At 32.9% G+C, this 14,837-nt stretch overlaps 1 protein-coding gene across 1 annotated transcript in view; it reads left to right on the forward strand.

Annotated features, from left to right (window-relative positions):
- The window catches only part of LOC25495946 (histidinol-phosphate aminotransferase, chloroplastic), a 67,928-nt gene extending 62,322 nt beyond the window's left edge, over nucleotides 1–5,606 (forward strand). The window contains exons 7-12 of the mRNA XM_039826694.1: nucleotides 1,093–1,250; nucleotides 2,106–2,248; nucleotides 2,760–2,900; nucleotides 3,650–3,779; nucleotides 4,545–4,926; nucleotides 5,017–5,606. Of these exons, the coding sequence (XP_039682628.1) occupies nucleotides 1,093–1,250; nucleotides 2,106–2,248; nucleotides 2,760–2,900; nucleotides 3,650–3,779; nucleotides 4,545–4,576 (604 nt within the window). The 3' untranslated portion in view covers nucleotides 4,577–4,926; nucleotides 5,017–5,606. The remainder of the gene's footprint in view (nucleotides 1–1,092; nucleotides 1,251–2,105; nucleotides 2,249–2,759; nucleotides 2,901–3,649; nucleotides 3,780–4,544; nucleotides 4,927–5,016) is intronic.
- The last annotated feature ends 9,231 nt before the right edge of the window (nucleotides 5,607–14,837 follow it).

Here is a 14,837-nt window from a genome sequence, read left to right on the forward strand (position 1 = left end):
AATTCCAAAAATCCATTTCAAATCAACCCAATGTGGTTCAAGACCAGAGATCGCAATTTGACAGGTTTTATTTACTGAAAATTTGATTTTTGGCTTCCTTGCTCAGTCGACTTAGAATCATGAACCTTAGGAGAGGAGACTGACTTTACCTCTAGCATATTGGTCTTGACTCTTGACAAAGTAGGTCCTTGATGTACTCGCGATGATAGGTTATCCATTAGTCTGCCTCAAGATTTGCACCAAGAATTAAGTCAAAGAACTTATTTTCTGCACTAGAGAGGAAGAGCTGCATGTAATTATTATGTGTCCATTTTGTATAAATTATGAATAGCTCAGAATCAATTATGGTTGCAAACACAAAGCCAATATAATTTGAATGTATTGTTCGTGTGTATGGGCCAAAAAACAGCCATTGTAAAACTATTCTGATGGAAGCAAGAATTCATGGCTTTTGCATCGAATAAAATCAAGAGAGGAGAGGTATTTAGAGAAGGACAGGCGAAATCCATGTAGAAATGAATTTGCATTTTGGTTTTAAGAGGAAGAAATGTACATGTTGGCGAAGATAAAATATTTGACGGTGATAATATGTTGGATGCCATGAGAGAAAAGGTAAATTATGGCATATAGTCTATGTTTTCAATCATGTTGCATTTCGTAACTGCCCCCACACACCACTGCGACGCAGCAAGGAATTGAGTAACGCTGGAAATCATGTCGTGTTTCACCACTGGAGTGGCACTACAGTTGCACCATTCTGTTTCTAATCCAAAATCCCCACAATACCCTTAAAGCGAACCGTTGCATTGGTATTTTAGGGTTATCACAGAAAAAGAACTCTAGACCTTCTTTCTGTCATTCTGAACGTCTCTGCTGTGAGCCGTGACTCGTTGTCCTCAGCCTGCACCGTTCCCAACCCCCACCTTCCTTAGTCGTAGGGTTGAAATTTGTGTGCTTTTATGGACTAAAAGCACACTATTTCATTATTCATAGGGTTAAAAACATATTTAACACTTACTATTATCCTGGTTATTTGTGTTTCTCTTCTGTTAGCTTCTGATCAAGTATATGGATATAAAAATTTCAAAACAGTATAATTGATGATGACGATTTCTTAAAGATACTTGAGCTTCCCATACTGGTGGTGCTTGATGAAGCGTACATTGAGTTTTCGACAATCGAATCAAAGATGAGTTGGGTGAAGAAACATGACAATCTAATTGTTCTTCGGACATTCAGCAAAAGAGCTGGTAACACTTATACTTTTTTTTCCTATTAGTTTTTTCACAAGAATTGTTCTTTTGTGATACTTGATCAAACCATGAACCATGATACTATTATGTTTTTCTAAGCTGAATACAATCATTACTAGTGTTTATTAGTGTATGGTTATTGTTGAAGTAATGGATTTAGATGAAAGACGAGATAAATAATATCTCTGAATATGATGCACCATTATCACTTGACACTAACTTGATACAAATGACTAAATACCAGCCCTTGTTTATAGAGATGCAAGACTCCTCTAATCCTGAATATATAGGGAAATCATGAAACAAACCATGATAATAACAAGTAATATGAAAACTAATCCTGAGAGATAATTTATGATATAAGATTAGAATTTAATTGTAGGAGATAAACTAAAATACTCCAGCATAATATGATTTTTTTTAGACATTTTATATATTCTAATAGTCATTTATTGACTTGAACATAAGTAATTTGATTAACCAAACTATAACAAATGAGGGTGTTTGAAGATTTAGTAATATTAAGATGCTGTTGTTACAACGCATAACATATAGATGCTAGATCTATAATCCAAGAATTAGTTAACATAAAAGGTAGAAGCTAATGCTGTCACTCTTTGGATTGGAATGGTTAACCGATTTTGTATGGTGTATATATTTTTTGTACAAATTAAAATAATCTGCATGAAATTATTAGTTTTTGGATTGTATCCGATGTTTCATGTATTTCTTGTTGAAATAGCAAGCATAAAATCCTGTCATGTTACATATTTATCATCATCATGTTGGGTTTTTTGCTGCATATTACATGGTTAGAGTTCCTTGTCCTAATGTTGACCATTTAATTATCAGGTTTAGCTGGATTACATGTCGGATATGGAGCTTTTCCTTTGAGTATAATCAAATATCTTTGGAGAGCAAAGCAACCTTATAATGTATCTGTTGCTGCTGAAATTTCTGCATGTGCAGCATTGCAAAATCCGACATATCTAGAGGTTTTTCTTTTGTGCTTTTTCATATTTATAAGTTCTCACACATGTACACCAATTCGTTTTGCACTACTACATTATGACCATCTATACTTGTCACTCCCTCTGTTCCAAAATAGCTGTTGTTTTAGCGTATAGAGAAATATTCTAAAATAAGTGTCGTTTTGCTTTTTCATCATGACATTTTTTTCTTCCAATTCGACGCCTAAATTATTACTGTGAGCACTTCTTTCATGTCATTATGTTCTACTATGCATTTATACAATGACTGAAAACCAATAGTTAATAAGGACAATTTTGTAAAATCGCAACATTCGTTAATATACTTATAGCTTTTCTTAATTTTTGTAAAAAAAAAAACCTATGAAGGCGATTATTTTGAAACGGAGGGAGTATAAGTAAAGAAGTATTGATGAACCATAATACAAATTGTATCAAGCACGAGATGATTATTGCATATTATTATGCATAACGCAAGACAAATGTCCCAAATCTAATCAGTCTTAAAAAAATGCAGAATGTCAAAGATGCTTTGGTGAAAGAACGAGGGAGGCTTTTCGACCTTTTGAAGGCAGTTCCATTCCTTAAGCCATTTCCAAGCCATTCTAATTTCATTCTTTGCAAGGTTACATCTGGAGTTGATCCAAAGAAGCTAAAGGTACATTCATCTTCATGTCTTCAAATCTTCATACTTAATCATTCACTTTTTGTATATGTTTAGGGTAAAATAATTATTTGATTTAGTAGATGTCTTTTTTCGTCCTAGAAAATTTCCGTGTTTTAGGATAAATAATCACATTAGGAGACAAAGAAGTCTTCGTGTGTTATAGGAATTGAACTGTTGAGAACCTTGAATTTGGTCTTTTAAATCATCACTCTGCACATCTCTCACCAAAAGCAAGGCTGTCAAAATCGAGAGTTCAAACAAACTCATTTTTCCTATTTGAAATCTACTCGTAATCGACTTGTAAACTCATACAAGGTTACATCATATTAACACATGACATATATACTTATATAATGCAATAAATGCATAAATAATTCAAAATTCCAAATCAATTATATAGCAAAAGACTGACAAGAACAAAATCAAACTAAAAAGAATCGAATGTGGAAAATGAGAAGAAAAAGAAAATAAAAACTCTTAAAAATTCACTGCGAGGCCAGCCGAGTAAATAGGTTTCATTTCCGAGTTTGTTAAAATTCGAGTTTAAAGTTCAGTCAACTCGTAATTGATACATAAATCATGGAATCGTATGATTCTTCGAGTTAACTCGCCATTTTAACAACCTTGCTCCAAAGAGTGAAGTTATTTCCCAAAACATCCTGGTAGATATAATGCAAAATTGTTGTTATAATGTTTTGCATGCATATTTCTAACTAAAAAGACATGTTTTTTGAACACAGGAAGACCTAGCTGAAATGGGTGTGATGATTCGCCACTACAGCAATAAAGAGCTAGGCTACGTCCGAGTATCCGTTGGGAAGCCTGAACACACAGATGTGCTTATGAATAACTTATTTTCTTGCCGAATAAGTTAGTATTTGATTTTCGTCATAAGTGTCGACCAAGTGGACTGTTACTTTTAGATGTATAGACAGTACTAGGCACACAAGATTGTTATTCTAAATAAACAAAGTTGAGAATTTCAATTGATTGACATTGTAATAATATAACCCAATAAGGATCAAAATACACAAAGTCGGCTCGACCATAATCTACGAACTTAATGTGCTCATATTATAGCTGATTTAAACATACTTCTGCAGGTACGCTAAAACTAACCGTGTATTTATCCTCTATCATACTCTAAGTGTGGCGGAATTTATTTTATCTAAGGTACTGAAATATAATGAGCAGAAGGTCATGACTATTTGACACAATATTTTGATTTTATTAAAATTGGAGTAATCATCTGATTGCGCACATACTTCAAAATAAATTTATAAACACTAATGTGTAGAGTGGTTTGTGTAATTGCCCTTCTGTTACTTAAATTCAGGAAATGTTTATTACTTAAATTCATGTTGCTTGACGATGAACCAAAAAATACGAAGCCTTAATATCTATTCATGGTACAATAAGCAGTAAGGAGAGATTTACTCCAACAGAATAAAGATATATGCTAGCAATTGAATGTGTCTTATTATGTATCAATGGGAAACTAATTTCCTGGATGCGATGTTGTAAATTATATCGCTTTAATGATAGAAACATCAGATGCGTTTACCAAATAACTGATGCATGATTATTTTATTTATTATGCAAGTACTTATGAAATGCATTTTATGTAAATATCAGCTGAAGGCGAGGATGCCGTCATGTTTTGTTAAGGAATATGGTTTGCACGTTGATGACTATGTCATTGCGTGATCCTAACAAGAACATGTTCGAGGTTAAGGTCCACAAGAAGAAGGGCAAGGTGTACTTCAGGGATGGTTGGATAGGGTTGAAGGATTTTTATAACACAGGCCTTGGTGCATGGGTCACCCTTACCTATATAGAATCTAATCTTATGCATATGACCATCAAAGACAAATCATGAGTGGAAGTGGACTACCCTAATAACTGTCTTCCTCCTATATCAAAGATGATTACTCCAAGTGATAGGAGCGTGGTGATGCGGTTTTATCGCACGTTCATTCATATATTGATTGCTTCTGACATCGATTTTGGATATCTGGTAAATGTCGTATCATATTATATTTGTAGGTTTGTATTTTAAAGTCTTGGTTATGGGTAGTAACGTTAATTCGTATTCTCTTCAATACAGGTTATCGCTTGGTTTGGTTTCAGCGAGGATGCATTAATGCTTAAAACTGCGAATTGGCTCTCTTCTATTGATCATTATGGAAGTATTTGGCGGTGTGAAATGGTATTCATTATGGTGGATAATACTTTATTTTGCAGTATTGGAGGTGACTGGAAAAGCTTCTGTGAAGCGCGTAACTTGGTCAAAGGTCATGCTATAAAGCTTGGTGCTACCGAAAATACAACGAGTGGTATTCTCCATATAAGGCACGTTTCTTAATTTGTAGTGCATTCGTAGAGGTTTCATGAGATCCAGGAACACTATTGACGCAAGGCATAAGTATCAGGTTAACCATTACTTTGTGCAGTGCCCAGTTAGGAAGAGAGAGCATTGGCCTTTGCGATAGTGTGTACCATAAGACATGGATTCTGCAGTTTTTTGGTTTAGTGGACTTTTGTTATTACTTACTTCTCTGTCATGTCTTATATATGGTTTCTTTTGATTTCAGTTTGGTTATTATGCAGAATTGGTTAATATATGTTTTGTGTGTTATGGTAGACTTTGTGTAATGCTAAGTTTGTGTTTGGTTTATGCGTCTGACATTTGGAATATTTTACTACTACTTTTAATTTAATGTTGAAGTTTATGCATCCGGGAACTTATTCTAGCTTCTATATATGATTATAAGCTTTAAACAATCTGTGATTGTCATGTGATTGTGTGATTTATTATATGTATAATTAAAGAGCAAATTGTGGTAATGTGTTTGTAATAGAAAACTAATAATAATGTTGTGAAACTTATGTAGCATGAATGATCACATTTAGTGCTTGGCTATATTTAAAATGTGCCTTGATAACTTGATAATGATTTTTTTGGAATGAGCCGATTTTAGGAAGAACGAGTGTGTATATGCCGCATTGTAATATCCCGGGGCTGAAAATATAATGCTGGAGTCTCAGATTTTTCGGACAAGTCCACAACAGCTGACTTATTTACACCAAAAAAAAAAAAAAAAAAATCTGCAAATATGGCAAAAAAAGTGCAGCCAGATTTCGCTGCAGCAGAAAACAAACCAGTTTATGCTATATGTGTGCTGAAAGCGATTATAAGGTACTGTTGACGCTGCCTATCTCAGCCTCGGCATTTCAATGGTGACAGCAACAAACCCACTAACGCAACAAGTATTAAGTCAGGTTCCAATGCCAATCCAATTACATATTTTGATATGTATTGATATGAGCACATTAACTATATTTGGACTGCAGCCATTGATTACTTATAATGAAATACATTCCAAATTAATTTTGCAAAAGAAACAACCACTTTTTGCTAATGACAGCCGATATTTCATGTATCTGAGATCAAAGTTTTTGAAAGTGAACTGTTTAATGAAAACAATAGAGAATGCACTGAGATTATCTTATAGTCATGGGATTTCTGTCATACATAATGAAGGTAGTCTAAATAAGGCACTAAATTCCTCAATTTTTTCATAATGATAGCAGTGTCTTAATCTTACAAGTGAAGACATAAGTCAAATTAATCAAGGAAGCGACATTTTAAACTACTGATACAATCTTTGTGCCATCTTTGAGAAGGAAGAATATTTATTTTCGTTGGCTTAAGACTAAAATAAGTTGTGGATATGAAAGTTGGTTTCAAGAGTGCTTTCTTATGTGTGTTGACCAAGCAACCGATAACCTCTCATGCATGTAACTTGCACTTTTGGATATAAGATTTATGGTCATCATTGCTATTGCCAAATGTAACAAAGTGCATTGGTATGTGCATTTCTTCATGATTATCATCATTGCATACTACATGAACACGTTTCTCTAAATGGAAATCATTCTCATAGTAAAGATTCTATATTAGTTGGCTGAAAATAAGCATACAAGCTGAAACACATTATAGCTAATCCTTGCTATTTATAAATATTGTGTTCCCAGTTTTCATGAAATTCATCAAGTTTTGTTTTATCTATTGTTATGTTTTAACTTTCTGCCTTCCCCGATTATTGCTTTTATGTTTCTCCTATGATATATTGTTTCTGCATTGGTGTTGTCATGTGCTCATTATTGACCCGTGCGAAAGCACGGGGTCGACCGACTAATTATAAGTAAATTACCTAGCCCACTTCTAAATAATAAATCACCATATTTTATTTTGCCCAACAAACACCCTCACCTTCATGAACTAAAAATCTTTGGATCAGTGTTATCCGTCCACTTTACACATCCACATAAGGAAGCTTGAACCAAAAGCCAGAAAATATATTTTCTTGGGTTACAAGGCATGAATGAAAGGTGATATATTTCATGACCTCAACAATATATAAGACATTTTTATTTCAAGAGATGTCACATATCATGAACATATCTTACCTTATCATGATATAGATCCTACATTAATTTGGACCTATCACTCATCAAAACCCTCCCTTGTTGCTTCCCACAATGATGATACTTCTCATGCATGCACCCAAGTTTAGGAGCCATCATGCCATTGCATTTATAAGAAGACACCATTTCAAACCCCATAATGCTTATATCAATTGAGACCAACCCTTCTTAAAATATTCAAAACCCAGAACAAGAACCTGAACTAAGAAGATCCACTAGACCCTTAAAACAAATCTTCACTTCTTTATGATTACCAATGAAGTCGCTCAATGAGTTCAACCCAGCCACAATCGTTAGTGTATTCTCTATCCTATCTCTCAATTCCACGCTTATTCTGCAATGGATTTGAATCCTTGAAGGTGAGTCAAGTCGCAAAATCCTGAATTTTGAGATTTAAGTCGCGATTTTGACAACAATGGTTACTACTGCAAAATGTTGGGTTGAACCCATGAATTTAGATTTGTTAGTAATAAAATAGAACAAGACTTGGAATTCACCATATAAAAAATGACCCAAGACAGGGAGCTTAAAGCTCGGTCTAGACTTCATTACACAACCCGGCTTTGGAATAGAAGCTCTTAATAAAAGGACCATCTAAGTCTCTAGCAAGACCACCACACGCCGAGCTTCCCGTGCTACCAATGTCGTAGCCATCCACATTAATTTTGACACATCAGGTGGAAAATTTACTGCAAGAAACATCAACAAAAGTATAAATACTTTGTTGCTTCCTATATATATATATAAGTTATTGTTGTGTTGTTGAATAATAAATTGGACATGACTTGTAATTTGATATGTAATATTGTGTTCATTCTTCCAAGGATAGTGGATAACTACTCCAAAGAAAACAAACCATTGATCATGAAGCAAAGTTACATCATTAGAAGAATGAACACATAATTACAATGCACCTTTTCATTCCTCAGTTAGTCAATCTCACATCAAAATTTGCTAAATCATCGATTCAAATGCCTCTCGCCCCAGTCAACAGCGCCGCCGTCTGCAACTTCTAAGAAAGCTATCAACCCAAGCCCTCAATTTGTTTCTATGGCTTCTGACTTTTCCTTTTCTTTCACTCTAACAAGCTTGTAGATTTATATGTGTTTCATCAAAGGAAGAGATTGATTGATAAAATCAATTTGAAGAGCTTCTCCTAGCAGATGGTTTAACAGATAAGCTATTACATATAATCTTTCCGCAGGTATTCCATAAATCAAAGCATTGCAACTGAGTAATCTAATTAGCACCTATATAAAGTTGTTAATATTCTTCTTTTGATACATCAAGAAGTTTTATCTAATGGACGAAACTAAAATTTGTTTCATATTGTATAAAAAAGGATCGTTTTTTTTTCAAGAACTATTTTTGAATTTGTTATATCTCAATGTTTGTGATGAACAAACGTATAGTTAAGTAGAATGACTCTTTAAGGGTAGTTCTAGCAAGGAAGTAAAAAAAAAAATCTTCCTATATAACAGATGTAGGAAACACCCTTTCTGTTCTTTGTTTTGTTGTTTCAGGTTCTGATTATTTGCTTTTGTTTTAAATAGGAAGAAGAAACCATATGAAGGTAAAGCAGACAAATTGAAAGAGCACAAGAGAGCATATCACTCCTTTGACCATCTAACTATCATATCTGTTTACTTGTAATAGAAATCTATAATCAATACATGCCTCTATTGTTAAAGCAGAAATGCGACGCGGCGCAGTAGCGGGCGCTATTTTGGTGGCACATAAACTAATATATTTAAAACTTACTAGGTGCCTTGCCCTTGGGATACTGGGTGGGATACTCGATGTCTTATTTGAAGGTTTTCTTTGTCCTTTTAATTATGGTCAGTTGGTTCATTTTCCGTTTCTTTATTTGGCTATGTTGATGCATTGAGCATGGTTGTATATATGGGTGGCAAAATGGATGGATTATATGTATATAGATTTGGATCTTAATAGATGGATAAAAAAAATTTATGGGTGTGTTTGGTTTGCAAAACAGTAAGTACTGGATAGAACAGTACAAGACAGAACATCACAGCACAAGGCAGAACAACACATGACAAATTTTTATGGCATTGAATGATATTTTGTTTTATACGATTTTTGGGGGACAAAATGCTATTTTTGTATTTTAGACAACTTGTACGTGGGACAAAAAGTTGTGTTGTGGTTTGTTGAGGGACAAAAATATGAGTTTTTGTCCTGTCCCTTGCCTTCAGTTTGTCCTGTACCTGAAACAGTTTTACAAATCAAACACTGGACAACTGGAGTTGTTCTGTCCTATCCTTCATTTTTTAGCAAATCAAACGTACCCTATTAGTCCATTAAAATCCACTATTTTTTGTGTTGAAAAAAACCATTCAGTCTGTCCATTAAAGATTATGTCCATCCAATCATTCAGTCCATCCATTAAAGAATATGTTCATCCAATTAATCCATTATTAGATTTTAATGGATGCATTATCCATTCGATCCATAAATTAATAATGTGTATGCTTTTTTTTTTTTAAGAGGTGCATGTGTTTTTTTAGTGAATTCAATCATAGGAAATTTTATGTTACGGGTCCATAATTGCTTTTTTTTCAAGCCCAAATAATATTGATATAAGTCCAAATAATTTAAAGAAGGTAAATGCTAATTTGTGTCATCAAGGGTACATGTTAAGATCCTCATTATAGAAATACACATATTAAAAAACGTGCATTCAACTTCTTAATAGTTGTTATATTGTGTTTTCCAATATAAAATTGCTATTTTTAGACCCTATTAAATTAATATATTATTTAATATTATTTTATTATATGTGGTGGTCAACATCGGAGCTTGACCGGCCAACGTTAGCGCTCCACCGCCGACCACCGTGAGTCGCCATCGACCACCGTCGTTAGCATGTTTTTTGTCGAACCACCACCTCTCACCGTTGTGTGGTCGCTGAAGAACCATCGTGGTCAACATTGGAGGTGGTCGGGTTAAAGAAATATTAAATATGATCAATTAAATAATTGAAAATAATATGGTGGTCAGTGGTGGTCAATCGACCACCTCCGACGTTGACCACGATGGTTCTTCAGCGACCACACAACAGCGAGATGTGATGGTCCGACGAAAAACAGGCTAACGACGGTGGTCGATGGCGACTCACGATAGTCAACGGTGGAGCGTTGACGTTGGCCGGTCAAGCTCTGACGTTGACCACCACATATAATAAAATAATATATTAATTTAATATTATTTAAATATTAAAAAATTATTTTTTTCCTTTTTTTTGGAAGTTTTTTTTTATTATTTGATTAATTTTATAATTATAAATTTTTTAAACAAAAATGATTATTATTATGTGAAATTTTCCATTGAATATATTTTTTTTGTTAAGTTGGTGATCCAATGGAATTTTAAAAGGATAATAGTTATTCCCACGAAATGTTAATTTACGAAAACCACGATCACATTACCACCGAACCATGATTTCCGTTAAACAACAAATATGTATATTTCTTTTTAATAATAAAAAAAAAACTAATTCTGATAACCACGTTTTTTCAGTCTTTCGTGGAATTTATGGATGGGTGTTTCGTGGAAAATAGCATTGATGTTTTTAAAATAAGGTGGATGGATCAAATCCATCCATAATTTTAAATGGATGAATTTAAACCCCATCCATTAACAAATTTTTTGTTTGATGGATAAATTAGATGGCTTTTATAGTAAATGGGTTAGATAGATATAGATCTCATGGATCATATTATCATCCCTAATTGTATTAAGGGGGTGGTTGAACATGATTGTTTTATGATTCTTAGCTTTACATGTGATACCATGTTACTTCTTTTCTTGCTGAACAATGACCAAAGGCAATTACAATTTGATAATTTGTGAAACTATTATAATTACTTCATAATAGGGCTGGCAATGAACCGAACCAACTCGATTAAAGTTTGTAATTTGATTCGACAATTGATTCGTTGAACTTGGTTCATGAACCAAATGAGTCGAATTTGAGCTGAAAATTAAGTTCGTCAACTAATTGAGCTGAACTTGAACTATATGTAGTTCGACTCGTTTGGTTCACGAGATGACTCGATTATATATATATATATACACACACACACTTTAAAAGCTAAGACAAACACTTAGCAATAATAGGATGAAAATGAGCTACATTAAAATTGATAGACAACGTCATGCGCAATATTGTTGTAGTTTTTAAGGATTTGAAAACTAAAATAGTCCCGCATAGGAACGTGCATGAAAAATGGAGAATACAATTATCTATAATAAGAGAAACATATGCCACAAGAAGGCAAAATTGAATTTGGTGGTTGCATACCAGTGTTAATTACTATGTGTAATAATAGCCTCATCTAGTCCATTAAAAATTGGTATAAATTTCAATATATTTATGGGTCAAAAATTTAAATTATTTGACTTTTGAGTTACGTTGTTCAAGTGGTTTTACTCATTTTCATACCTAAAGTTATGTGCTTTGAACAAACGAATTGAACCTAATGAGCCGAACCAAACTGTTCGTGAACTTTAAACGAGCCGAACTTAAGCTGAAAAAAAAGTTCGTGTCAAACTCGAACCAAGACTCGAACCGAACCAATTCTTAATGAATCGAGTCGAGCTCAGATAGGTTCGATTCGACTCGACTCATTTCCAGCCTTACTTAATAAATATGCATGCCATTATAGCCGAAAAATAGTGACATGTGAGTTCTAACTCATGTCTTTTCTTTTAGAGTTAAATGTGATAATCCTTCTGAATAAAATAAAGAAATGTTGAAAGTATAGTGCAATTTCATAGTTTGTTTTCATCTTTAAAAATAGGCTTAAATATCACTTATGATCTTTTTAGTTTGACAAAATTCCAAAGTTATTCTGTAAAGTTTCGAAAGTTTCAATTAGATCCTTTTATTTTAATAGAATTTCTAAATTAGTCCTTTAAGTTTTAAAAGTTTCAAATATGTCATTTTAGTTGATAAACTATTTTACCGTTACCCTTGCTGTCAGTTAATAATTAACTGATGCTGATGTAGCCGTTAAGTTGTTGACTTGGATCAAAATGCTGTTTTTTAAAAGCTTTAGGATGTCAAAACGCTACGTTTAATGGTCACAAATGATCATTTGTAGTGCTAGAAAGACAACTATTTACAACAACTGTCTTTCTTGCTCTATTAAACGACATTTATAGTGCTAGAATGATCATTTGTGACGATTAAACGTATCGTTTTGACATCCTAAAACTTTTAAAAAGCAACATTTTAAAACTAAAATGACCTATTTAAAACTTTTGAAATTTAAAAAACTAACTTGAATATTCTATCAAATTAAAAAAACCGTATTTGGCCTTAAAAATATAGTCCAAGTTGTGTAATAAACGGATTGTTCTCCTTGAACATAATTATTACATCTAAAATCCTTGGCCCGCAGCACATGTATAGCAGGAATTGCCTGCTATGCTACCATTATCTAAGTCCTTTTTTTTAACATAAATTTCCTATAAGTCATAAATATTTCCCATAGAATCCAGAATTCTTCCAATAAGTCATAACAAATTTATTGTACCAAGGGAACTTAATTATTACTTACACTGTGCAAGTCTTGCTAATTTCAATAATTCCTATAAGTCTTGCTAATTTTACTCCCATTTTTTTAAAGGTTTACTTCAACAGTTTCCTTTAATTGCGGACGATTGATTCCACAATTGGATCACAAGTCATGAAGGAACAAGAGATGTAAATTTCCCCACCCTACCAGAGTTAGATGTATATTTACTGAGTATACATTGCATATATTATACATGAATTATGGTTAATTAGTGTCTATACTTAATTCTTTTCCTCATCTCAAATATAGTTGCAGACTTGAATAATGATAGGTGTGTTATTTAGAATAGTTATATATAATGACACATATGGTTCAGGCACGTAATGTTATAATAATTCTGGGGAGATTTTCAATTTAGTATTCTATGCCTATTAATCTCTTTTGTGTTTTTTAATAGATTCATGCATCCACCTACGTATGGTTCTTGAACCATCTTATTTGCCTTAAGTCGTAGGTTTTTTTTTTTTTGGATATTGTTGATCGGGGTCAAGTACCACTTATACTTCTCTCAGCATGTTCGGTTAAATACTAATTTGCTGTTAATTTTTTTTTACCATTAGATTGTTTTTTTGGGTATCTTTATCATTAAGTGGTACAATATTTAAACCTATAAATTTACTGAAATGATATTTTTATTTATTACATTTTTTTTAGATGTTTTATTTATTACAAGTTAAATTTAAATTGTTGAAACCTATATGAATTAATTAAAGTTTATTTAAATTTAAATTTGGATAGTCTAGTGGCGTCAAAGGTTCAGACTTTTGAGAGTTTTGTTTTTACAGCGTTTAGGTAAATCGAATTCATGTTGAAATGAGAGGGATTTAAGATTGTTCAGGTATGAGACTGTATGGTAGAAGAAAGACTTACAAGAATTGTTTGGTACTACATATATCAATAAAATAAATATTCTTTTTGGTAGCTTAATCCATAAAAACTCCACAAATAAGTGTATTTGAGTTGGATCATTTTAGGATGATTGACCTTATGAGAAGTTTTTCGAAAAGTGTGCAAGTGAGAACAAACCATATAAAAAAGACTCATATTGGTTTGTAGGGTCAATCGGCACCACATAAAAGTTGTTTTAGTAGGTGTTCCACTAACCATGAGGGTTTCATTTTAATTTTAATTTTAATTTTTTTTATTCATGACATCACTCCCTTGTTTCCATCATGTATTCCATCATTTTTTTCCTCTTTCAATACCACTCTAATTAAAATTAACCTGATCCTCAAGGTTAACTTAGTATAACATTGTTGAATGTTAGTTCCATTTTTCCTAATTGTCTCACTTTTGGGTAAGTTCTCCCTTGGGTTAATAATTGAGTAACGTTCACTTTACCTCTGATTTTCTAAACAGTTATCAATTTTTTTACTCATTTGATACCACTCTAATTAAAATTAACCTCATCCTCATGGTTGAACTTATAGGATAACATTGTTCAATGTTAGTACCATTGCTCTTTTAGGCATCGCGAGCGAATTTTCACTACGTTTTTTTGAATGTTTTATAAAATTCAACTAATTACCATGCGTGAATTTTGGCCAATGCCAAGATTTGATTGGTCTATTAAAATTTCATGAAGCTTTCAGGAACAACCGTTGACGATTGACGTCACTCTTTCATAGCTTTCATTATGAAGTGTGTTTTCTTTAAGTTGAACCCTAACTGGTGATGTCAATATGTTTACTGTAACGAAATATTTATGAATTTTTATATTATTTTGGGTGGATTTTAGGGTGAAGGTCCAATTAAGTCTCTCATCGGTGGACCATGAGAAAAATACCATTAGATTAAATAGATGGTTCAAATTTATTTAAATTAAAAGTGGAAA

This window comes from Medicago truncatula, chromosome 6 (genome assembly GCF_003473485.1).
Source record: "Medicago truncatula cultivar Jemalong A17 chromosome 6, MtrunA17r5.0-ANR, whole genome shotgun sequence".
Lineage (NCBI taxonomy): Eukaryota > Viridiplantae > Streptophyta > Magnoliopsida > Fabales > Fabaceae > Medicago > Medicago truncatula.